The sequence below is a fragment of the Panthera tigris genome, chromosome A2, assembly GCF_018350195.1.
Source record: "Panthera tigris isolate Pti1 chromosome A2, P.tigris_Pti1_mat1.1, whole genome shotgun sequence".
Classification (NCBI taxonomy): Eukaryota; Metazoa; Chordata; class Mammalia; order Carnivora; family Felidae; genus Panthera; species Panthera tigris.
Genome location: NC_056661.1, coordinates 20,789,219 through 20,814,675, shown reverse-complemented (window position 1 = coordinate 20,814,675; position 25,457 = coordinate 20,789,219). Strand labels below are relative to the sequence as shown.

The following is a 25,457-nucleotide window of genomic DNA, read 5'->3' as shown; positions in this document are numbered from 1 at the left end:
AGCCCCACGTTGGGCACAGAGATTACTTAAAAAACAAAAACAAAAACAAAACAAAAACTTTTTTAAAAACCCACAAAATTCAAAAGGTGTAAAGTGTATTTAGTAACAAGTCTCTCCCACAAGCCCATCCCCTGGCCATGCAGTTCCCCTCCCCGGAGACATCTAATATTACTAGTTTCTTGTGAATCCTTCCAGAAGTGCCAGGTGTTCCGTGAAAATTCAAGCCAAAAAAAAATTACCTATAAGACAAGAAATAATGAGTGTTGGCAAGGATGTGGAGAAAAGGGAACTCTTGTGCACTGTTGGTGGGAATGTAAACTGGTTGCAGGCACTATGGAAAACAGTATGGAGGTTCCTCAAAAAATTAAAAATAGAACTATCATATGATCTATCAATTCCGTTTCTGGATATCTATCTGAAGAAAGTGTAATCAACATCTTGAAAACATATCTGCACCCCCATTTTCACGGCAGCATTGTTTACAACAGCCAAAACATGGAAACAACCAAAATGTCTACTGTCAGATGAATGGTTAAAGACAATGTGGTACACAACCACACACACAGGAATATTATTCAGCCATAAAAAAGACAGTCTGCCATTTGCAACAGCACAGATGGACCTTGAGGGCTTTATGCTAAATAAGTCAGACAGAGGAAGATAAACACTGTATGATCTCACTTATATGTGGAATCTAAACAAAATTTCAAATCCATAGGCACAGAAAATGGACTGCTTGTTGTCAGAAGTGTGGGGGCGGGGTGGACAAAATGGGTGAAATTGGTCAAAAGGTATAAACCTTCAGATATAAATAAGTGCTGGGCGGGGGCACCTGGGTGGCTCCGTTGATTAAGCATCCAACTTCAGGTCATGGTCTCAAGGTGCATGAGTTCGAGCCCCGTATGGGGCTCTCTGCTGTCAGCACAGATCCTGCTTCATTCAGATCCTCTGTCTCCTTCTCTCTGCCCCTCCCCTGCTTGCTCTCTCTCTCAAAAATAAATATATATTAAAAAAAATAAGTTCGTTCTGTGGGTGTAATCTATAGCATGGTGACTATAGTTAATGCTGCTGTATTGCATATTTGAAAGTTACTAAGACAGATTTTAAAAGTTCTCATAAGAAAAATAATTATAACTATGTGTGGTGATGGATGTTACCTAAACTTATTGTGGTCATTTCACGATATATACAAATATTGAATCTTGTTGTACACTTAACACTGATACAATGGGATTTGTAAATTATATCTCAATTTAAGTAATTTAAAAGTTACATATATATAAAATCTTTCCTTCTGCCTTCCTTTTCTTTCCACAAATGATAGCATACTCTGTGCCATATCCTATACTTGAAATTTTCATAAAAGATACCTCTTTTTTTGTTAGTCCTCGAAAAGCTGCCTTATTGTTAACGTTACAGAGTAGTCTCTGCAAAAATGCACACTTTATGTAGCTAGCCCCCAGTGATGGACATTTAGATTGTTTTCAGTTATTTGCTTTACAGTTTTTTTGTGGGGGCGATATTGGTAGGATCAGTTCCTAGTAATGGAATTGCTGGGTCAAAGGCATTTGTTGTTCATAGCAGCACTATTCACAATAGCCAAAAGTGGAAACAACACAAATGTCCATCAGCTGGATGAATGGATAAACAAATTCTGGTATATACGCACAATGGAATATTATTCAGCCATAAAAAAGAACGAAGTACTGATATGTGCTACAATGTAGATGAACCTCCAAACAATTATGCTAAGTGAAAAAAAGCCAGATATAAAAGGTCACATGTTTTATGCCTCCATTCATATGAACTATCCAGAATAGGTAAATCCATGGAAATAGAAAGAAGACTGGTGGTTGCAGGGACCGGAGGAGGGAGGAATGGGGAGTAACTGCTTAACAGGTACGGTTTTCTTTTGGGGTGATGAATTTTTTTTTTTAAATAGGCTTCACACTCAGCACAGAGCCCAATGCAGGGCTTGAACTCACAACCCGGAGGCCAAGACCTGAGCTGAGGGGAGCCTGGGTGGCTCAGTCAGTTCAGTGTCCAATTCTTGACTTCGGCTCAGGTCATGATCTTGCGGTTCGTGAGTTTGAGCCCCTCATTGGACTCTGCACTGACAGTGTGGAGCCTGCTTGGGATTCTCCCTCTCTCTCTCTCTCCCTCCCTCTCTCTCTGCCCCTCCCCTGCTTGTGCTCTCTTTCTCTCTCTCAAAATAAATAAACATAAAAAAAAAAAAAAAGAGCTGAGATCAAGAGTTGAACACCTAACCAACCGTGCCACCCAGCACCCAGGCACCCCAATGAAAATGTTCTAGAACAGGAGATGGTGGTTGCACAACATAGTGAATGTACTGCCTTGATCCCTTTAAGATGGTTAATTTTGTTATGTGAATTTCACTTCAATTAAAAAAAAAGGGGGGTATACACATTCACAATTTTGTAGACATTGTTCTACATGAAGGTTTACTCTTCCATCAGCCTATTTTCCCATAGTATTTCATTAAGGTTTTTAATATTTCTCTATAGATAAAAATATGGAAGTCTAGTTTGATTTCCATTTATCTTATTAAGAGGGGATAACCAATTTTCTATAGGTCTGAGAGACCCATTTGTATTTCTTTTTCTGTGGGTAGTCTGTACTCTTTTACCCCATTTCTTAGTGAGACTTGGGGTTTTTTCTTATTGACTTATGAGAGCTCTTTATTTTGAAATGAGTTACAAGTATGTTGTTTGTAGCCAATTACAGTTTATTGTTTGTATTTTGACTTTGATGGTGGCTTTTTCCATGTAGACTTTTAATTTTTTAATGTTTATTTATTTTTGAGAGAGAGAGAGAGAGAGCAATTGGAGGAGAGGCAGGAGAGAGGGGACAGAGGATTTGAAGTGCACTGACAGCAGACAGCCCAATGCGGAGCTTGAACTCAGAAACCCTGAGATCATGACCTGAGCCGAAGTCGGACGCTCAACCGATGAGCCACCCAGACACCCCTGGACTTCCAGTTTTTTTTTTTAAATTTAATATAAATGAATTTACATATTTTTTTCTTTTTTTTTTCTTTTATGCCTTTTGAGTTTGGTGACATACTCAGAAGTCCCCCTTCACTCCAAGATTCTACAAACTTTTCCCTTTTTTCTTCAGTATTTTTATAGTTCACTCTTGTTGTTGTTTTTAACATTTAAACTTTTGATCCACATGAAAAAATCAGCATGTTCTAATAATTTCAATGGCTGACTCTGTTGAGAAACATCAGAAAGAATGGAGCAATCAGCCTGTTTCTGGATACTGTGTTCATCCCAGGACTCACCTGAGGAGCCATGTGCAGCTTTCTCATCTTTCTGCCTGAAACCAGATCTCAGCCAGAGATGGAGTCTGTTTGGGTACTTGGGCTCCCTGCCTGCATCCCAGGCTCTGAAGCTGAGTGGGACTGTCTCCCAGTGTGTTTCCTTCCCTGGTCAAACCTTCATCATTGAGGTGTGAGATTGTGATGGAAGGCTCAAGGGCCACTGAACAATAGGATTTCTCCTCCTTTGTTCCATATGTTGAATAAAGGAAACTAAGGTTCTTGTGGACACTCACTACCTTGTCGACCTGCATCAAATCACTTCATCTCTCCAAACCTCAGATTCTTCAACTGTAAAAGAGAGACAATAACACCTACCTCCTAGGGTTGTCAGGAGGATTAAATGTGTCCAGTGCATAGTAAGTGTGCAACATAAAGACTCTAATTATTTTTAAGTGAACTCTATGCCCAACATGGGGCTTGAACTCATGACCCTGAGATCAAGAGTTGCACGCTCTACTGACTGAGCCAGCCAGGTGCCCTGAGACTCTAGTTGTTTATTCATTTGTTTAGTTGGCAAATAATTCTGAACACTTACCAATGCTGAGCACTGTTCTAGGTGTTGGGGTTACAGCAGGAACAGAACTTAACTACTGGTAAAGGGAAGACAATAAACAAATAAGCAGGTAAGTATATGTATCAGGCAGTGATGGGGCGCCTGGGTGGCTCAGTCAGTTAAGTGTCCCAACTCTCGATTCCAGCTCAAGTCATGATCTCACGGTTCTTGGGTTCAAGACCAGTGTCGGGCTCCATGCTGATGGTGCAGAGGCTACTTGGGATTCTCTCTATATATCTCAAAATAAATAAACTTAAAAAAGAGAGAGAGAGAGGGAGAGAGAATGATGTAGGCGGTGGTAAGCCAGGCAACAGGGAGACCTTACAGTTAAGGTAGTCACAGTTCATTCAGTGATAGACATTTCTACAGGGAACATAACTTTATTGTTTTTCATTAACCTGTTTTCTTGGCTAATTCCTGTTTCCAAGAAGTTGATGCTCTTATGCTTCTGTGGAATTGCCAAGTGCTCTGATGGAAGTGGCCAGGTCTGAGAGCTGATGTAACTGTTGGCTCTGTGTTGCTGTCCCATCTGTGCTGTGGCAGGGCTGAGTTGGGGACTTGCCTGTGAGCTATTCTCCCAAGGGCAGGCTGTGAGGCCACACAGAGTTTTTAGTTTCTATTGTGAGTTCTGGGGTCAAGGTGAGCACTACACAGGTCCAGTTTTCAGGGTGTGCATAGGAAGATAAATAAGAAAATACTTCAATTTTGTGTTTGTTGTACTCTCAGGAGATGAGAAGCCCAGGGTTTGGGGCACACAGAGGAGGGCGCAATGCTACTTATTCAGCATGGGGTAGTGAGACAGTGATCAGGGAGTTCAAGCTGGGGCCAGATGCAAGGCAGGCCCCATACTCCATCATCAATTCTCAGCAATCCCAGCCCTCAAAGGTGGCCTCCTTCCCAATCTTCCCAACCAAAGTCCTGAGACAGGCTCTGTGGCCTTGTGCTCATCCCTGGCTCAACGTGGCCTGTAAGATACATTATGTTGATTGGCTGGTAACAGCAGGGCTAATGCCAGAGAAGGCAAAGCTGCTGGGTGTGGAGCCAGAAGTAGATTAGGAGTTGGGAAGTTACTCACTCGCCAAGCTCTGGCCCTCCTTCAATCTCTGGGCCTTTGCACATGTAGTTTCCTCTTCTCAGAAAACTTTTCCCTCCGCTCTGCCAGGTTGACCTCCAGGTCTCCACTCAAACTTCACCTCCTCCTAGTGGCCCCTTGCTCTCTGGGCAGGGCCCTCGCCACCACAGGTTCATTTGCTAACTGCCAGGTAGGTCAGTCTGGCTCCCACAATCAGGGCAGGGCCTGCAGCCAGGCCCGCCTCGAGGTGCCAGTGCGTCGGAGGGGGCGCTCAGGAAACGTCTCTAGGAAAAGGGATGCCGCTCAAAAACACAGGCGCTTCCATCCTCATGCAAACCCCTTCCCGGCCATAAGTGAGGGTACGCGCGGATCTCACCCCACTTGGAAACCCACCTAGATTGGGGCGCAGAGACTCGCGCGCGCACTCCCGGACGCGCCCCGGCTACAGACCCGTCGGCTCACGGTCTATAGGCACACGCGCGCGCATGAGTGCGCCCACGGATGCCCGACCACACGGAGGCCCCGTTCTTCCCCACAAACAGGCACGCGCAGGCGCGCGGACACGCCGATCAACTCCGCGCGAAAGTCTCACCCGGAACAAGACGCACGGTGCGCGCACGCGCGGCCCCGAGTCCCCGCCCCCTCCCGGCCTCGCCCGTCGGGGGCGGGGCGCTCTGGGCCGGGTCCTGCGGCACCGCCCGGGAAGCTGCGCGAGGCTGGGCTGCCGCCGCCACATCCTCCTCCTCCTCCGGGTCCAGGCGAGCGGAGCGGGTCCAGGGCCGAGCCGAGGGCTCCAAGGGCGCTGGTGGAGCGGGGCACGGAGCCATGGCGCACCAGACGGGCATCCACGGTGAGGGAGGACGGTGGGCGGCCAGGGAGCCGAGGGTATCCGCTCGAGGCTGCGCCCCCTCCCCGGCGCTCAGCCATTCTCTCCTCCCTGGCACCAGCCTAGGGAAGCTTCCTGTTCTCTTTTGCAGCCGGCGGTCGCCTGGGGTGGGCACATATGGGGGCGTGCGACTTACTGTGCATAGTTGGGAGTGGGTGTGCACGTACACAGCTGTAGTGGAAATATCTGTGTGCCCATCTGAGGGGGATGTGCCTGTGTGTGCCCATCTATATATTTTTGTTCCTTTCTGGGGGTGGGTGTACCCGGATGTGCACATCTGGGGGAGTGTGCACGCATGTGCACTTGTGTGTACAGTCCTGGGTGTGCACATCTGGATGTGACTGCTTGTGTATGTCTAGGGTCATTCATGCACATGCACTAATAGCTGATTGAATGGACACTGTCGCATGGAACCATCTTTAGGCATCAGTGTTTTGTGACTGTGTGCACATGTCTGTGGGTGTTTGTGTGCACAGTTTGGGTACATCTCAATGTGCATTTGTTACCATGGATGCCTGTAGCAGATGTGTCTGTGTAAGGATTGTATGGGTTTGTGTCTGTATGAGGAGGGGTCCCTGACCTTTGACTCCTCCCTGGACCCTCACATACTTGAGCAAGCTAGACTGGGGAAAACCTGGGACAGGGCGTTCAGAGTGGGATGGGGAGAGTTGCCAATCTGACCTTGACCTCTGACCTCCCTACCATTTTCCACTCTGATCTCCTGAGTCTGCCCCGGCTAGGGTTAGAAGGTTCCAGCTCCAGGCTGAAGGCAGAGAAGAGGGTCCAAATATGGGGTTTGTGAGGAGGGTCCTGGCTTTAGAGACTCCAGGCCAGCTCTCCCTACCCCAAGCCTCTTCCAGCCTAGAGCATCATCCCATTCCCCAAGGGCTTAGTTTCCTCTTTACACTGGCTGGGGAGAAGCAGGAGCCAGGTGTCCTGACCCCTCCGGGGCCTCATTGTCCCCCTCTGTCCCTAGCCTGGGAGGACTTCCTGGCCTGTGGGAAAAGCCCAGGCTGCTTGCCCAGACAGCCTGGTGGTTTGGCCATCAGCCATTCCTCCCACCACACCAGGATCCCCAGCCCGGGGACACCACCACCATCGACCAGCCTGACTGCCTGGATCTTGACTTGGCTTGTGGTTGTGGCTGCTTGGTGGCTAGACCGCCTATAGGGTTTCCCTGGCCCCGCCCCACAGGACCAGAAAAGGCCAGAGTCTGGGTCAGGGCCAGCCTCCTACCAGGTGGGCCAGCTTCTCCAGAAGGAGCTGGAGGAGTTGGAGGGGTGGCTTCATGACTCAGCCCACAGAAGGGAACACTGCCCCCTGGACCTGCCCCTTCCTTCCCCTTTGTCTGGTCACTGCTGCTGCCTCCATCTGGAGGAGATCGGAAGCTGTGGCCCCTGCTCCCTGTTCAGGGCTGACAGGTCCTGTGGCCAGGGCTCTGCCTCACTCCTTCATTTCCCACATGGTGAGACAGGCCTGGCTAGGGGATCACTGGGAAGTGCCCGTGAGCAGCTCACTCCTTCCCATTTCTGGCCTGGGGAGGTGGAAGGTGAAATCGATTGCCCTGGATGCCCAGATGCCAGCCCAGTGTGGCCATACCTGTGGATCTGGTGACCTCAGAGCAGGGTGAGGGAGGGGGGGAGGGAGGGACTTGTAACTTGAGGCTATGGGGTAGGGGGAGGGCAGGGCAGCAGAGGCAGAAGAGTGGGGGGGGGAGCATGAATCTTTGATGATAGAGGCTCTGGTGTCCCAGGCCTGGCCTCTGGATTATTGATGGTGGCTGAAGAGTCATGGGGTGGGGGGCGGGGAATGTCTCTTCCACTACTGGGGTGTCACTTTGTCTTAGTAACTCTAGAAGGGGCGTGGCAGCCTCTCCCTTAGGGGAGCTTCTTGGCTTTCCCTCCCAGAAGGTCTGAGCAGGTGGAAAGGGCAGTTCAGCACAGCCTGCTCTGCCATCATTACAGTAGTAAATTTACAGTAGTAAAATTTTAAATTTAACAATTATTCGTAAAGTCCGCACTACTGAGCATTTTTTCCCCATCTACTCCTTAGCACAGCCCTCTGCACCTTGAGAGTATTAGCTCCACAGTATAGATGAGTCTGAGGCTCAGTGAGGTCAGAGGTCACACACAACTATGGGAAAGGTGGAGACCCAGAGACCAGGCTTTTCCTCAGGGATTTGCTTGGGGTCTGCTGATAAGCAGCCCTGTCCTCCCCCAGTGGGACCGTGTCTCTATGCCATGGTACTTGGTTGGGACCCTGCTCCCCCAGAGGCCATGGAGGATGGTACACAGCCTGACTTCTCAGGCTCAGGGTCACCCTGCATGAGGGGCCCCTGAGGACATGACCAGAGTTTGTTTTCCTAAAGGCCCCCACCCCCTGCCCTCAAGCTGCCCAGTCTGGGCCCTATAAATACTCTCTGACCTCAGCTCTCCAGCTGTGTTCCTGCAGAATTCTTCTGACCCCTGGATAGCCTCAAGGTCATGCTGGCCTGGCCCTAGCACACGTAGAGACCCAAGTCGGGCCCCTCCTCACTTGAACTTTGATTTCTGTGTCTTTACCACTGGTAGATCTGTGACATTCCTGGTCTCACCTCTGTGTTTGGGTCCTTGGTCATTGGCTGTCATCTTCCAGCTGTGACCCAAGGACCAAGACAGGGTCTGTTTTGGAGAGTTCCTGATTGCCATTCCTCCTCTAGGAGCATTCTGGACTGCCTAAGGGCTGGGGACTTAGTGCCCCTAGCAGGGCTGTGCTAGGGCAGGGCTGTGCTAGGGCTGGGCTCAGGACCTCTCAGGGTTAGGCAGCCTGGCTGGTGGGCTGGGTGTGCATGCGTGTGTGTTTGTGTGTATGCTTTGTACATCTTCTTGCCTGGACATGTCTTAGCCGGGTTCTGCATTTGCCTATGTGTTTGTTAGCACTCTGGGGACTGTGTTCTTGTGTATGTTTGTGTGTCGAAATGTGTGTGTCCATTTATGTTTGACCAGCTGAATATGTTGTCATGTGTGAGGGTATTTGCATTTCTCCTCCACTGTGTCACATAGATGTTTATGTGTTATATTCACATGTGCTGGACTGAGCACGTACCTGATGGCACATGCAACAGGTGGTGCACGTGTGCGTGTATGTGTGCGTGTGATTGCATGTGTGTGTTACCGGACATAGTGGTCAGTGCATACTGGGGGCATGTGTTCATGTATTTCTGTGTTTGTGCATATGACAGAACTGGGAGTGTCAGAGGCCACTTCAGTGCTGGGCCTTCCTAGGGGGCAGGGGACAGGGGACAGTTGGGGGCCATTCACTCTGGTTAGCCTGGCCTGGCCCAGAGCCTGCCCCATCCTTGAATGTGCTGGCCCATCCCTGCCTACCCTGTCACCAGAGCTATCTCAGCCAGCGGGCCACACTGCTGGCTAAATTTGGGAGCTTATGTTTGTGGACCGTGTCAGGTTCCCAGTCACATGGGGGGGCCATATTTAACCCAGCTCCCAGCTCCACCACCAGACCCCACAGGACGGAGCCGGCCCTGAACGTGTCCCTGCCCACCCTGCTCACGCTGCCTGCTTATCCCTCACCATGTTTCTTGTTCTTGTAGCCACCGAAGAGCTGAAGGAATTCTTCGCCAAGGCACGGGCTGGCTCTATCCGGCTCATCAAAGTCGTCATTGAGGACGGTGAGTGCCCCGTACTGCCCCCTTTGATAAGCTAGGGCATAGGCGGGGGGGCTAGACCCAGCTGCTTCTCTGAGAGCTGCCGGGACATTTGCCTCTATCCCCTTCAGGACCTCACTTGCTCCCTCTGGGGACTGGAGGTGCTTTGTAGGAGAGCGTCACTGGTGGGCATGATCATTACCCCTGTTACACAGAACAAGAAACAAAAGCTGGGACGACAGCAAGGAGGGCCCTGCTCAGAGGTCCTGTCCAGGTCCCCAGAGGCTATGTGGGGGTCAGAGGCCTAGCCAGGATGCTATGCTGGGCATGGGAGCAGGAGATCAGTGAGGCCAGGCACTGCCCCATGTGGCAAGTGCCACTCACCTCCCTCTATGATAGGCAGGCTGGTGTGGCCGGGGGGGAGTCCCAAGGAGAAGCTGGGGCCCTGCCCTTGGGAAGTGCCCCTACAACAGGGCAAAGGGACTCGTGCCCAGCTTGGTTTGACAACATGACCGGGGGATTTCAGGCTTGGCTGAGCCTTGGCCGAGCCTTGGCCTGGACACTGGGAACCTGAGGTTTGCACAGGGTGGGTGCTCCTCATATTGGGGTGGGAGTGGGTGAGCTTGAGCTGAGGCTTGAAGTGGGGGGAGGGTTTGGGGAGGTAGAGGATGAGGCTGAGGCTTGGTGGCGACTCCTCCCCTTCCCTTCGTGCTAAGGGTTGTCCCTAGAGGTGATGGGTACAGACACTGGGCGTGGGCTGGGTGCCCCATGAATCCTTGGTAGCCAGCAGTAGTGGGCCCTTTAGGCAACCCCCCAAATGGGCTTGGTGCCCAGCTAACTTTTCACCCATTGAATTGGTACAAAGCAAGTTCTACCCAGACCCAGAATTCACCCCAGACTTTAGTTCCAGATCTGTGCTAGATTTTGTCCAGGGTCCCCAAGTTCAGATGCCCTCAGAGGTCAGGTCGTGGTCACTGTAGTAGGTCAAGAATGAAGGCTTCCCGCAGTGACAGGCCACAGCCTCCCTGCCCCCCGAAGAGATAGACTCATCAACCTTAGCTCTCAGCCTTCCCTGTCGCCTCCCAGACAGGACACCTCTACTAATGTTTACCAGGAGGAATCTCTAGGTGGGCTCTTATCTCTGTTCTACATTTTAGTTGTTGGGGCACCTGGGAGTCCCCAGGAAGGTTCAGGCACCCTGACAGGGAGCCACTGCCCATCTCCTACTGAGTGAGGCTTGAGCTCCTTCTAGAGTATCCGTTAATTCCACTTATTATGTAAAACTTCCCATTTTGAAAATGTTGGCAACAAATTAAACTCTGTTGGCAGTACTGTTGGGCCGACTGCCTGCTGGTTTTCACCCTTGACCCCATCTGAGTTCTAGGAGGATAGGCAAGGAGTCCGAGGCCTGCAGAGAGGCAGCTGGGCTGGTGGGCCTGGCAGCTGGGCTGGTGGGCCTGGCAGCTGGGCTGGTGGGCCTGGGCTGGTGGGCCTGGCATCTCCTACTGAGTGAGGCTTGAGCTCCTTCTAGAGTATCCGTTAATTCCACTTATTATGTAAAACTTCCCATTTTGAAAATGTTGGCAACAAATTAAACTCTGTTGGCAGTACTGTTGGGCCGACTGCCTGCTGGTTTTCACCCTTGACCCCATCTGAGTTCTAGGAGGATAGGCAAGGAGTCCGAGGCCTGCAGAGAGGCAGCTGGGCTGGTGGGCCTGGCATGTTTGGCCCTCATCAGGAGGGCCTGGTGGTCAGGTACCCCCTGGCCAGGTGTTGATTAACGCTTGTCCCAGGTCTTCTGCCACCCCGGGACTGTGCACCCCTGGGCTGATGTTGGGTGCCCACCCAAGACCCTGTGGGTGGATAGGTCAAGTATATGTCCAGCCTCAATGGCCCATTCAGCCAGTGTGCACCAGCCAGGGAGGTGGCCGGCCTATTGACCCCAGGCGTTAAGAAGTTTGTTAATTTGGGGGGGAGGGGACTACAGCTGGCCAGTGGCAACAGGGTACAGATTTATATAGTATCTGATAAGAGCCCCTGTCTCCCTCTTTCCCACATGCTTTTGCTCTGGCAGGTCCCTGTGGCCTGAGGCTAGGCCCCACCTCCCTCAGCACAGTTGTTCTGAGAATGGTGTGCTGCAGGTTCCCCTAGAATCTTAGGCCAAGGGAGGAGGGGAGCAGGAAGTGACACAGTGGGGCTGTGCCTGAGCAGCCATGCCAGTGGGGTGGGTCTGAGTGTGTGGGTGATCGTGAGGGGACTGCATTGTTGGTGGCTGTGGGCAATGCAGCCACATGTCTTCTCGTGTTTGTCCGTGCTTAGTTATCTGTGGGAGCATTCTCAAGGCCATTTCTGTGCATATGTGCGTGCGTTCATATAGCTGGCAGCTCTGTGCTTCATTCATTCGTTCGCTCGTTCACAGATTCAGTCACGTAGCCTCATCTTTCAGGGGCTTGGGGGCTCCAGGGAACGGTGGGTGGAGTGGCCGGCAGACCTGAGCCCCAGCCAAGAAGGCCCAAGGTCTGAGGTGGGTATGGGAGATGGCTACTCCTTGGCTCACCCGGCCTCTGCCCCCAGAGCAGCTCGTGCTAGGTGCCTCGCGGGAGCTGGCGGGCTGCTGGGACCAGGACTACGACAGGGCCGTGCTGCCACTGCTGGATGCCCAGCAGCCCTGTTATCTGCTCTACCGCCTGGACTCGCAGAACGCCCAGGGCTTCGAGTGGCTCTTCCTCGCCTGGTCACCTGACAATTCTCCTGTGAGTCCTAGGGATCCCTGCCCAGTTCCCAGACCAGGGGAGAGGGGAAGTTGGATCTGAATGAAATAACAAGACCCTGCCCTGGGAAGTCCAAGGGGAGAGATACCAGGTCCTGCCTCAGAGTCTGAAACAGGACAAGGCCCTGTGCTTGGAGCCTGATGTCTCCCAGAGGCCCCCCAGCCACCTCAGCCTGGCTCTGGGAGGCAGAGATGTTGGGCTGGGGAGGCTCCACCCACTCTCATCCTCGCACCCTGCTGCGCCCTCTGCTGGGTATATGGGCACAAAGCGATGACCTGGTCCCCACCCAGAAGCTCTGGCCTGCTTCTCTAGAGAGACAGTGCTGCCCGGATGGGTCTCACAGCTTAGCTCCTGTCCTTTAGGTGCGGCTGAAGATGCTGTATGCAGCCACACGGGCTACAGTGAAGAAGGAGTTTGGGGGCGGCCACATCAAGGATGAGATCTTTGGGACTGTGAAGGTAGGCTCCCTAGGCCAGGCCCCACCCAGCTGGGATCACAGGTCCACAGAGTGTGGGATGTTATGCAGGGTCACATAGGAAGTGGGTGCCAGGCTTGGGGAGGAGTGGAGAGGGCTGGGAAAGTCCAGGGGCTGCAAGCTGGGGTGCTCAGTGGGCTTCTGCCAGCCCAGCAACCCAAGGTGCCCATTTATGCTTCTGCATCCACTGGTCAGGATGACCTCTCCTTTGCTGGGTACCAGAAGCACCTCTCGTCCTGTGCAGCGCCCGCCCCGTTGACCTCAGCTGAGAGAGAGCTTCAGCAGATCCGTATTAACGAGGTGAGTGCACCAGACCAATGGTCAAAAGTCCCACCCTGAGGCCCTCCAGGTAACGTTAGGCCCAGCTGGCCGGGCCTGTGCTCCAGTAGGGCTACACCCTGGTTAGGCAGGTAAGGGCCTCACTCACTCTTTACTCGTCCCCAGGTGAAGACAGAGATCAGCGTGGAGAGCAAGCACCAGACCCTGCAGGGCCTCACCTTCCCACTGCAGCCGGCAGCCCAGAGGGCACTTCAGCAGCTCAAACAGAAGACTATCAACTACATCCAGCTGGTGGGTGCCTGTCCCTGCCCCAGGCACACATGCAGGGCACACCGTGCCCCTCCCCTGCTCTTGCTCAGACATATGCACGGATGTGCATTCAGTACCCAGTCTGTCCTCTTCAGCTCACCTATGTACTTGCGGGGACCCACTGTCCCCCCTCCTGCTCCCCTGTCGCTCCCTGTTCCTGTTTGAGTGCAGATGCCTCATACAGTAGATGCAATGTGTTCCCCTGCCTTGCCCAGTCCTTGCTCACATGCAGGGACATGTGTGAGACACTGTCCCTCATTCTGCCCTTCTTACTGTGTACACGTACTCAGCCTGGAGTTCACACTGACTCCTCAGACCTGAGCCCCTTCCTGTCCTAGACTCCCTCTGCAGCTCCCCTGACTGCCCCCTTCCCCAGGTTGGGTCTTTCTGCTCCAGTGGCCTAGGCTTCCCGCTTTCTTTCTTTTTCTTTTTCTTTTTCTTTTTTTTTAATGTTTACTTATTTATTTTTGAAACAGAAAGCACGTGCTCATGCATGCATGAGCAGGGGAGGGGCAGAGAGGGCAAGAGAGAATCCCAAGCAGCCTCTGCGCTGTTAGCACAGACCCCAGCACAGGGCTCAGTCTTCTGAACTGTGAGATCATGACTTTAAATCAAGAGTCGGGGAGCGCCTGGGTGGCTCAGTCAGTTAAGCATCCAACTCTTGGTTTTTTTGGCTCAGGTCATGATCTTATGGTTGTGAGTTCGAGCCCCTCGTTGGGCTCCACAGTGACAGTGCAGAACCTGCTTGGGATTCTCTCTCTCTCTTTGCCCTTCTCCTGCTCAAATGTGCTATGTCTCTCTCTCTGTCTCTCTCAAAATAAATACACAATTGAAAAAAGGGGGGGGGCGCCTGGGTGGCTCAGTCAGTTGAGCGTCCGACTTCAGCTTAGGTCACTATGTTGCAGTTTATGAGTTCGAGCCCCACATGGGGCTCTCCACTGTCAGCACAGAGCCTGCTTTGGAGCCTCTGTCCCCCTCTCTCTCTGCCCCTCTCTTTGCCCCTCCCCCACTCATTTTAAATAAAACATTAAAAAAAAAAAAGAAATCAAGAGAAGGACACTCAACTAACTGAGCCACCCAGGTACGCCTTCTTTTTTTTTTTAATGTAAGCCCTATGCCTGTGACTCCTGGGTGGCTCCGTTGAGTGTCCGACTTCATCTCAGGTCATGATCTCGCGGTTCACAAGTTTGAGTTCTGTGTCAGGCTCTGTTCTGACAGCTCAGAGCCTGGAGCCTGCTTCAGATTCTGTGTCTGCCTCTGTCTCTGCCCCTCCCCTGCTTGTGCTCTTTCTCTTTCTCAAAAATAAGTAAAAACATTAAAGCCCCAACGTGGGGCTTGAACTCACAAGATCGAGTCACATGTTCCGCTGACTGAGCTAGCCAAGTGCTCCTAGACTTCCCCATTCCAAGCAAAATGATGTGTCCCCCAAGAGGCCTCTCCCTCAGGTGGAGACCTTCCCCACTGTCCTGTCCACTGCCCCTGGTGGGACTTCCTCCTCTCATAGAGCTTTCAAAGGCAGAGGTGGGGACTCAGGAGTGGCCTCTTCGCAGGGACCCCATGGTGGGTGGCCACTGAGGTGGGGAATCCTGGGAAAGGGAGACCACAGTCAGACTCCTGCCTGTCACCTTGGGGACTTCTTGTTTGCTAGGGTGGGTCCGGGCCCTCTGCCGCTCAGGCCCTCACCTCGCCCTTACCCTTGGTAGAAGCTGGACCTGGAGCGGGAGACCATTGAGCTGGTGCACACAGAGCCCACGGAAGTGGCCCAGCTGCCCTCGAGGGTGCCCCGAGATGCTGCCCGCTACCACTTCTTCCTCTACAAGCACACCCATGAGGGGGACCACCTTGAGTCTGTGGGTGAGTGGCCACAGCAGCGCCCCCACGCCCGTGGCTGAATAGAAGCAGCACTGGCCTATGGCTGGGTGGGCTTGCTGCAGGGGGCATGGGTCAGCAGGTCCCCCAGCCTCTGCTCACGTCCCCATCCCCCACAGTGTTCATCTACTCGATGCCGGGGTACAAGTGCAGCATCAAGGAGCGCATGCTCTATTCCAGCTGTAAGAGTCGCCTCCTCGACTCCGTGGAGCAGGACTTCCAGCTGGAGATCTCCAAGAAGGTGGGTGCCCATTCCCCAGAGCCTCATCTCCCAAGGGGCCTTTAACACCACCCTCCACATGGGGCATTGGAGTCCCAAGACAGTGGCAGGGCAGGGGTCATTATTGCCTTGTGGGATGGACGTGGATGAGGCCCAAGGGGTAGCATGCATTCCCAAGGTGCCCATCTGACTGGTGGCATGGACAAGCCCTTGTCTTGGCTGCCCATGACTCTGCTCTCCCAGGGTCTGAAAGGCAGATAGGGTGTCACCAAGGCGTGCAGGGCAGTGGGCCCCAGCAATGTGTTCCTGGAGGTGGCATTCCAGGTGGGGGGATCTGGGAGGAGACCCCAAGGCTAGAGTGTGAGAGGTCAAGGGGCTGCCCTAGGAGTGGAGGTGACCAAGGGTGGTATGTGTCAGGGGCCCCCCACCAGACCACTGCCTTGCCCCATGCAGATTGAGATTGGAGATGGGGCGGAGCTGACAGCCGAGTTCCTCTACGACGAGGTGCACCCCAAACAACACGCCTTCAAGCAGGCCTTCGCCAAGCCCAAGGGCCCAGGGGGCAAGCGGGGCCACAAGCGCCTCATCCGTGGTCCTGGCGAGAACGGGGATGACAGCTAGGTGGCCGGACCTAAGCTGCCCCGGCATGTGGACTGTGGGGCTGTGTGCCCCACCGCTCCCGGCCACCTGCCTCCTTTCCAGCCTGGGCTCCAGGGGAGGGTTGCTTCTTGTGGGGCAGGAGGGCTGCTGACAGAACACTCTTGCAGCTTCTGAGAGCCACTGGAGCTGACATCTTGTGACCTTCCCCTGTTGCTGTCCCTGCCTCTCATCTGTGTGCCCAGGGGGTCTGGGGACCCTGCCTGCCTGGCTCAAGGGTGCTGGGTAGGGAGCCTAGAATGAGCTTGGCCCCCAGGGGAACTGAGACTAGGATCCTAGCACATCCCAGAAGCCTTGGCCACAGGGGTGGGTTTAGTCAGGGCTGGGGTAGGGTGTCCCTGCAGAATAAGATGGTTGAATGCTGTATTTTTTAAAGAATAAAATATTTTTAAATCAACACCTGAGTCTGGCCCTGAGGGATCCACCTCTGACACTGGGAATCGGGAGGCCCCGTGTATATAACTGCATGCTTTCACCTTCGAAGTGGGTCTGTGAGCCTGTTAGGTAGGGCTCCAGCACTCCTGGCTACAGGTGTATGGGAAGACGTGTGTCTGTGTGCGTGAGAACACAAGCCTCACACAGGTCCCCTTGTTGACAGGAGCTTGGCCCAAAAGGCAGGCACACCTTCACGGTGATATGGAGCATCTGGGTGTATTAGTGTCCTGTGGCTGCTGTAACAAAATACCATAAGCTTAGTGGCTTAAACCCCCACATATTTACTATCTTAGCACTTCTTGTGAACCTAACAAGGTCAAAGTCTGATAGGGCTGAAATCCAGTTGCTGGCAGGACTTGTTCCTTTGGGAGGAGGGGGGGAGCATCTGTCACCTTGTCCGGCTTGAAAGGCTGCCTGCATTCCCTGCTCCCATCTTCAAACCAGAGAGGTGGGATCTCCGATCCTGCTTCCCGGTCACATGCCTCCTTCAGTAGTCAGACCCCCTGTGCCTCTGTCTCAAGGATGCTTGTGATTATATTCACCTCCCCGCTCGTCCCCAGATACTCTCCCCGCTCAGGATCCTTCACTTCCTCCCACCTGCAAGGCCCCTTTTATCCTGTATAGTAACATATTCATAGATTCTGGGGATTAGGATGTGGATCTCCTTGGGGCATTCTTCAGTCTGCCACACTGGGTACGTTCTGCCTGCTGGGCTTCCTGGCCTCTTTGGGGCTGCGGCATGGATCTTGGACCTCTGGATCTTGGTGTCTCCAGTCCACACGTGTGTGTGTGCGTGCAGACCTGTCAGCTCATTGGCCCTCTCCCTCATATTTGCGTTTCTGCCCACAAGGGTCTGGCTCCCTGGTCCCAGGGTCTCTGGGAGGGACTCTTTAGGCTTGGGATTCAGCGGGAGCCAGAAATTCAGTCTGTACCTGAGAAGGGGGTGGGAGACCCCTCCTATGCCAGGTGGGAGGTGTGTAGGGATGGTGACATGAGGGGTCAGTGGCTGGGACTCAGCTGCTGAATGGGCACTGTCCTTTCTTTGGGGAGCACATCTTGGGCTGGGACTCAGGGGAGTGTCCCATCCCTGAGGCCTTTCCCAGCCCCTACTAAAGACCCTAGAATTACAAAGAGGAGAGCTGGAACCCTAGTCAGGATCTAGAGAGGGTGGCCTGTCCTCATCCACCCCCAAACACTGGTTCCTAGGTGGGTAGGAAGACCGTGCCATCACCCCCACACTGCTAAAGCCCTGGGCCTGTGTGCCAGCTGGATGCCTGGCAGCCTGGAACCTACCTTCCAGGATAGCCACCCAGAGGTGGGCATGGAAAAGCAAGGGTAGCAGGTATCTAGCCCAAGCCAAAGCCCTATTTGTTCATTCATTAATTCATCCAGCCATCATTCAGAGACATTCTGTGCCTGCCCAGAGCTGAGTGCTGGAGTCTCATGGGCTTAGCAAATCGTGACCACCTTATGATGTTCTGGGCACTCTCGGCCCTGGGTATACAGACAAAAAGACTCTTGCCATTAAGAAGCAGACATTCCAGCAGGGGAATAAGACAAACTACAAGAAACCATGGAAAATCAATGGTATGATGTGTTAGCAGGTAAAAACTTAGGACGAAGAAAAGCAGCAGGTAAAAGGGGCTTAGGAGTGCCAGATCCAGGGTGAGAGGTTTAAAAGAAGGTTGGGGAAGGCCTCCAGAGGGTAATGTGTGAGCTGAGATATAAAGGGGGCAATGGAAGGGGCCATGTTAATATCTAGGAAAAGAGCTTCCGGGCAGAGGGAACAGTAAGTCCAAAGGCCCTGGGGTGGGAAACTGCATGGGACTATTCAAGCCAGAGAAAGGAGGCCAGTGTGGGTGGAGACCAGTCGGGGAGGCAATGGGAGGCCAGATCCCATAGGACCTTTTTGGCCATTATGTGGACTGTGCCTTTGATTCCAGAAAGGGCCAAGGAGGAGTCTGAGCAGAGGAAGGACGTAACATGACTTAGGGGCTCAATGTGAATAGGCGGTGGGGTAGGAGAGCAGAAGCAGGGCAACCCACGACTTGGTGGTAACTGCACTGGTCTAGGAAGAGATGATGGCGGCTCAGGCCAGGCCGGTGAATGTGGAGATGGTGGGCGATGGGCAGATTCTGAAGGTGGAGCCAACAAGACTTGCTGAGGGGCCCAGGTCACCCTGAGACTTTGGGCCTGTTATGATCTGCTGGGTCAGAGGGAGCATGTGAAGATCCACCCAGCTGGCCCAGCTGTGGGGTGGGGTAGGTGCTTGGACAGGCCCCCAGGCACACTGGGGATGCAGATGAGGAAGCCCTGCTCCTGGAGGAAGTGGCTAGCTGTGGTGGAGGCAGGTGCAGCCTGGCTGGGGCCAATGCTGCTGTGCTCCCGAGTATGTCAGGCCCTGCAGAGCTCTGGGGACGGGGCCGCAGGGACAGGAAAAGGGCAGATGTGGGAACCACTGCCCCGAGAGAGCTCCCTTTGGGGCAGGGGCCGAGGGGCTGGGGTGTGAGGGTGAGAGTCTTCTTGGGACAGGGGGCCCTGACATCAGGTCAGCACGCCCAGCCCACGTCCAGCACTGCCCTCAATTCCGGTTTCTCATTGGCCTGACACTGGGCTCTGGGCCTCCGTCTCTCCCTGATAACATGTATGAGGCCCTCTCCAGCTGTGGCACACTGTTGGGATAGGGTGGGGGGCAGTGGGGGAGTGGAAAGAGGAAGGAGTGAAGGGGCTGTCTGCGTCTGCCTATGCAAATGGCCTCTGACTCACCACACCACCCCCCACCTCTCGCTGTGGGCAGGATGGGGGCGAGGGAGGGGGCTACTGTGTTATTTCTAAATTCTCACTTCCTCTGTTCTCTGAGCCTACACTGTGGGAAGGGTCTGCGAGCTCCAGGCATTCTTCTCTGCCATCGCTGCCCAGTCTGCCATCCAGACCCTCTGGAGAAGCCCCCACTCCCTGTCATGGTAGGACAGCAGCCCTCAGCCCCCCAGGGAAGGGGGGCAGTGGGAAGTGGTGAGGGAGAGGCGGGTTTGGTGGCTGCAGACAATAGTGAAGGGGGTTATCCCCCAACCTGGCCCTGGGGACACTCACTGAACCCTGAAGATATCAGACCAGGCGCCTTTCTCTAGGCAATGAGACCCAAACCCATTGTGTGGATAAGAAGGCTGAGGCCTAGGGCTTCAATCAGTGGAGGCAAGGGGGCTACAAGCAAGGTGGACACGACAGGACTAGGCCCTGTCTGGCCCGTTGCTGCCCACCCCCTCTGATCTGTTCTGACCTACAGTGGGTTGAGTGCTTGGGCTGGGAGAGGTGGGTAGAGGGGGAAGAGCTGGGCAGTGCCCATCCCAGCCAGGGTCCTGGGTGGTCCTCAGCCTGGACCCCAGCAGAAGACCCTCATTCCTTCCTGGGACTTGGCCAAAGGGAGAGGGAGGAGTTGGGGGAAGTTGGTAGAGGACACAGGGGGCTTTTCAGGGTGGCTGCATGGAAGGGAGCCAGGTGACTCCTTGCTCAGGAAGGAAGAGAAATGACCTCTGAGGAAGGAAAAGGGAAAGTCAGAGAGAACCTGGTGGGCCTGTTGACTGCCTGCCTGGCTCTCCTGTCTGGCTGGGGTTTGGTTTTGAGTAAAAGTTCTAGATCGTGATTCTGGATTCCAGGTTGCAGAAGCAATTCTGAGTTGAAGGCTGGGTCTGAGACTTGAGTCTAAGTTCTCCGTGAGACCTAGAAGTGGGGTGGGTGCTGGGCCGAGAGGCAAGAGCCTCCCCGGGGAAGGCTTGGGGAGAGGGTTTAGGAGCCCTGTTGGGAGACCCCAGGAAGGGGGGCAGGTGGATTTGGGCTGGGGCTGCATACTCACAGTCCCGCAGGGCCCCTGCTGTGGTGCCCTGCACCCCCTGTCTCTCCTGGTGCAGGCTGCCATGCTGGCCATGGCCCTGGCCCAGGGCACCCTGCCTGCCTTCCTGCCCTGTGAGCTCCAGCGCCACGGCCTGGTGAATTGCGACTGGCTGTTCCTCAAGTCCGTGCCCCACTTCTCGGCAGCAGCGCCCCGTGGTAACGTCACCAGCCTTTCCCTGTACTCCAACCGCATCCACCACCTCCACGACTCCGACTTTGTCCACCTGTCCAGCCTGCGGCGTCTCAACCTCAAATGGAACTGCCCACCCGCCAGCCTCAGCCCCATGCACTTCCCCTGTCACATGACCATTGAGCCCCACACCTTCCTGGCCGTGCCCACCCTGGAGGAGCTGAACCTGAGCTACAACAGCATCACGACAGTCCCTGCCCTGCCCAGTTCCCTCGTGTCCCTGTCCTTGAGCCGCACCAACATCCTGGTGCTGGACCCTGCCAACCTCGCAGGGCTGCACTCCCTGCGCTTCCTGTTCCTGGATGGCAACTGCTACTATAAGAACCCCTGCCCGCAGGCCCTGCAGGTGGCCCCGGGCGCCCTCCTTGGCCTGGGCAACCTTACACACCTGTCACTCAAGTACAACAACCTCACTGCGGTGCCCCGCGGCCTGCCCCCCAGCCTGGAGTACCTGCTATTGTCCTACAACCACATCATCACCCTGGCACCTGAGGACCTGGCCAACCTGACTGCCCTGCGTGTGCTCGATGTGGGTGGGAACTGCCGTCGCTGTGACCACGCCCGCAACCCCTGTATGGAGTGCCCCAAGGGCTTCCCGCACCTGCACCCTGACACCTTCAGCCACCTGCGCCACCTCGAAGGCCTGGTGTTGAAGGACAGCTCTCTCTACAACCTGAACCCCAGATGGTTCCATGCCCTGGGCAACCTCATGGTGCTGGACCTGAGTGAGAACTTCTTATACGACTGCATCACCAAAACCACAGCCTTCCAGGGCCTGGCCCAGCTGCGCAGACTCAACTTGTCTTTCAATTACCACAAGAAGGTGTCCTTTGCCCACCTGCATCTGGCGCCCTCCTTCGGGAGCCTGCTCTCCCTGCAGCAGCTGGACATGCACGGCATCTTCTTCCGCTCGCTCAGCGAGACCACGCTCCGGTCGCTGGCCCACCTGCCCATGCTCCAGAGTCTGCACCTGCAGATGAACTTCATCAATCAGGCCCAGCTCAGCATCTTCGGGGCCTTCCCTGGCCTGCGATACGTGGACCTGTCAGACAACCGCATAAGTGGAGCCATGGAGCTGGCGGCTGCCACGGGGGAGGTGGATGGTGGGGAGAGAGTCCGGCTGCCATCTGGGGACCTAGCTCCGGGCCCACTGGGCACCCCTAGCTCCGAGGGCTTCATGCCAGGCTGCAAGACCCTCAACTTCACCTTGGACCTGTCACGGAACAACCTAGTGACAATCCAGCCAGAGATGTTTGCCCGGCTCTCGCGCCTCCAGTGCCTGCTCCTGAGCCGCAACAGCATCTCGCAGGCAGTCAACGGCTCACAATTTATGCCGCTGACCAGCCTGCAGGTGCTGGACCTGTCCCATAACAAGCTGGACCTGTACCATGGGCGCTCTTTCACGGAGCTGCCGCGGCTGGAGGCCCTAGACCTCAGCTACAACAGCCAGCCCTTCAGCATGCAGGGCGTGGGTCACAACCTCAGCTTTGTGGCACAGCTGCCGGCCCTGCGCTATCTCAGCCTGGCGCACAACGACATCCACAGCCGTGTGTCCCAGCAGCTCTGCAGCGCCTCGCTGCGGGCCTTGGACTTCAGCGGCAATGCCTTGAGCCGGATGTGGGCCGAGGGAGACCTGTATCTCCGCTTCTTCCGAGGCCTGAGGAGCCTGGTCCGGTTGGACCTGTCCCAGAATCGCCTGCATACCCTCTTGCCACGCACCCTGGACAACCTCCCCAAGAGCCTGCGGCTGCTGCGTCTCCGTGACAATTATCTGGCTTTCTTCAACTGGAGCAGCCTGGTCCTCCTCCCCAGGCTGGAAGCCCTGGACCTGGCGGGAAACCAGCTGAAGGCCCTGAGCAACGGCAGCTTGCCTAACAGGACCCAGCTCCAGAGGCTGGACCTCAGCAGCAACAGCATCAGCTTCGTGGCCTCCAGCTTTTTTGCTCTGGCCACAAGGCTGCGAGAGCTCAACCTCAGTGCCAACGCCCTCAAGACGGTGGAGCCCTCCTGGTTCGGTTCTCTAGCGGGCACCCTGAAAGTCCTAGATGTGACTGGCAACCCCCTGCACTGCGCCTGTGGGGCGGCCTTCGTGGACTTCTTGCTGGAGGTGCAGGCTGCAGTGCCCGGCCTGCCCAGCCACGTCAAGTGTGGCAGTCCAGGTCAGCTCCAGGGCCGCAGCATCTTTGCGCAGGATCTGCGCCTCTGCCTGGATGAGGCCCTCTCCTGGGACTGTTTTGGCCTCTCACTGCTGACCGTGGCCCTGGGCCTGGCCGTGCCCATGCTGCACCACCTCTGTGGCTGGGACCTCTGGTACTGCTTCCACCTGTGCCTGGCCTGGCTGCCCCGGCGGGGGTGGCGGCGGGGCGCGGATGCCCTGCCCTATGATGCCTTTGTGGTCTTCGACAAGGCACAGAGCGCGGTGGCCGACTGGGTGTACAACGAGCTGCGGGTACGGCTAGAGGAGCGCCGTGGACGTCGAGCGCTCCGCCTGTGCCTGGAGGAACGTGACTGGCTACCCGGTAAAACGCTCTTTGAGAACCTGTGGGCCTCAGTTTACAGCAGCCGCAAGATGCTGTTTGTGCTGGCCCACACAGACAGGGTCAGCGGCCTCTTGCGCGCCAGCTTTCTGCTGGCCCAGCAGCGCCTGCTGGAGGACCGCAAGGACGTTGTGGTGCTGGTGATCCTGCGCCCTGACGCCCACCGCTCCCGCTATGTGCGGCTGCGCCAGCGCCTCTGCCGCCAGAGCGTCCTCCTCTGGCCCCACCAGCCCAGTGGCCAGCGCAGCTTCTGGGCCCAGCTGGGCACGGCCCTGACCAGGGACAACCAGCACTTCTATAACCAGAACTTCTGCCGGGGCCCCACGACGGCAGAGTGACAGCCCAGCACCCCAAGCCTCCTACACCTTGCCTGTCTGCCTGGGATGCCGGGCCTGCTGGCCCTGCAACACCACTGCTCTGCCTCCCCAACTCCCACCCCTGGCATATAGCAGATGCTCAATAAATGCTACTGGTAGGCTGAACGGCTAACCCTGAGCTCACTGAAGGTGTGAGTGGGAGGAAAGAAGGGAGAATTCGCCAGGCTTTCCTTCCTAAAGTGAGGAGGGACAAGAGGTGATTTGAGAGAAATTGAAAGGAGAAAAAGGGAGGGCCCACAGGACACAGGTCTGCAGGGGAGGGAAGCTGCTAAGGGCAGCTGCTTGGTCCTTCCCAGAAAGCAGGCTGGGTCTCCTGCCCCTTTTAACCCCTCCCCATGTGTCCTGCTGTCCCCAGGCTGGGTCAGTACCTCTCTGTTGTATATTGGTCTCAGGATCTGCCTCCCACACCTGCAGGACTGAAAATGGCTTGAAGGCAGAGAACTTAATATATAATTAAATAATATAGAATTTATAAATATATAAAATATAATATATATAAATATATAATAATAAATATAAATAATAATAAATAATAAATATGAAATATATAAAATATAATGCATATATTTTATAAATATAAAATATATAATTAAATAATATAAAAATAAATACAAATTAAATATTATATATGTATATATATTATACCTATATAATAAGTATAATCTATAATATATAAGTATACTTATATATTATATATTATATACTTATAAGCATATAAGTATATATATATATACTTATATATTATACTTATATAATACTAATATTATACTTATATATTTAAAGTTTATTTACTTTTGAGAGAGGGAGAACACAAGAGGGGTTGGGAGTGGGGGGAGGGAGTAGGGGAGGGGCAGAGAGAGAGGGGGACAGAGGATCTGAAGTGCCATGAGATCGTGAAGGAGCACCACGAGATCATGACCGAAGTCTGATGCTTAACTGACTGAGCCACCTGGGTGCCGCAGACCTGCTTCATTTCTGCCCCCTGAGAAGCAGCAGCCTGGGGAGCATTCATTCCCAAGCCAAGGGGGAAAGCTTTGTCGGGAGTTCAGAGGGACATTTGTGCCCTCTGGTGGCCATGCCTGTGCTGTGCCTAAGAGGCTGGCCCAGGTTGGGGAGAGGCCCTTGGGTAGCTCCCCAAAGCAAGGAGCTGGGAGCCACAGAAGATTCTAGAGTGAGCTCACAGCCAGCCCCCTTCTGTTTTCACCTAGAGTGCATGCTGGGTCTCTGTTCTGACATCAAAGGGACACCTGGGTGAGCCACAACCTGGCTACAAAAGTGGGCCTGCCTTCCCTGCCCTTGCCTTTCACAGCTGATTGCATTTAGGTGGGAGACACAGCCACATCCGATGAGGGTGAAGTATGTGTGTGCATTTCTAGTTTTGGTATCCAGTGTAGGGTTCCAGACCCTATTGCTCGAAGCACCAATGACCAGTGTTTGGAGACACTGATAGAGTCTGCACTCAAGTGTGTGGAGAGTTGTGGGTCATGTCAGGCCTGGAGCCTTGGAGGTTGCTTTGTCCTGGGTTGCTGCTTCACTGTCCCCACAGCTGAGCCTACCTTTTGAGGAGAAGAGACATGTACAGCCAGAAAGTTGGAGCTGGGACCTGGGGTAGCAGCAGAGTGGAAGCAGTTTGGCTGGCTCGGGACAGTTGGAGTCCAGCCCAGTTGCTCCAGGACTCTTAGGGTGGAAGACTGGAGCTGGCCGCAGTCTTGGCTGGTCTTGCAGCCTGATTGTGGGCAGCCCTGGGGTCAGGGGGTGGGGTGCTGCTTTTGCCCCCCCCTCCCCCCCCGCTCCAGGGCATAATTGGGAAAGAAATATGGGCCACCTTCCTCTTTCTGACTTGGGCACAGGGGCTCCCATGGCAGGCTGGTGGCCTCTGTTACCTGCTTTCCAGCTGGAAAGACAGAAAGGTCTGATCCACCAGTCAGAAGTCCCACATAGGAGAGCCTGGGT

The 25,457-nt window shown here is 54.3% G+C and overlaps 2 protein-coding genes across 2 annotated transcripts; both read left to right on the top strand.

Moving 5' to 3' along the window:
• Positions 1 to 5,665: 5,665 nt before the first annotated feature.
• On the top strand, positions 5,666 to 16,474 carry TWF2 (twinfilin actin binding protein 2). The gene is made up of 9 exons (XM_007081935.2): positions 5,666 to 5,818; positions 9,444 to 9,521; positions 12,072 to 12,250; positions 12,631 to 12,726; positions 12,939 to 13,043; positions 13,188 to 13,313; positions 15,035 to 15,185; positions 15,320 to 15,441; positions 15,874 to 16,474. Exons 1-9 carry the CDS (start codon positions 5,794 to 5,796, stop codon positions 16,039 to 16,041), a joined length of 1,050 nt encoding a protein of 349 aa, XP_007081997.1. The 5' UTR covers positions 5,666 to 5,793; the 3' UTR covers positions 16,042 to 16,474.
• A 100-nt stretch (positions 16,475 to 16,574) lies between these two features.
• On the top strand, positions 16,575 to 23,609 carry TLR9 (toll like receptor 9). The gene is made up of 2 exons (XM_042979077.1): positions 16,575 to 19,475; positions 20,373 to 23,609. Exons 1-2 carry the CDS (start codon positions 19,257 to 19,259, stop codon positions 23,463 to 23,465), a joined length of 3,312 nt encoding a protein of 1,103 aa, XP_042835011.1. The 5' UTR covers positions 16,575 to 19,256; the 3' UTR covers positions 23,466 to 23,609.
• Positions 23,610 to 25,457: the final 1,848 nt, after the last annotated feature.

Coding starts and splice junctions, on each gene's coding strand:
- TWF2 (XM_007081935.2), top strand. CDS start 5,794: ATGGCGCACCAGACGGGCATCCACG. Junction 9,522..12,071: donor CAAAGTCGTCATTGAGGACG/GTGAGTGCCCCG, acceptor CTCTGCCCCCAG/AGCAGCTCGTGCTAGGTGCC. Junction 13,314..15,034: donor CTATCAACTACATCCAGCTG/GTGGGTGCCTGT, acceptor TACCCTTGGTAG/AAGCTGGACCTGGAGCGGGA.
- TLR9 (XM_042979077.1), top strand. CDS start 19,257: ATGCAAATGGCCTCTGACTCACCACACCACCCCCCACCTCTCGCTGTG. Junction 19,476..20,372: donor AGCCCCCACTCCCTGTCATG/GTAGGACAGCAG, acceptor ACAGTCCCGCAG/GGCCCCTGCTGTGGTGCCCT.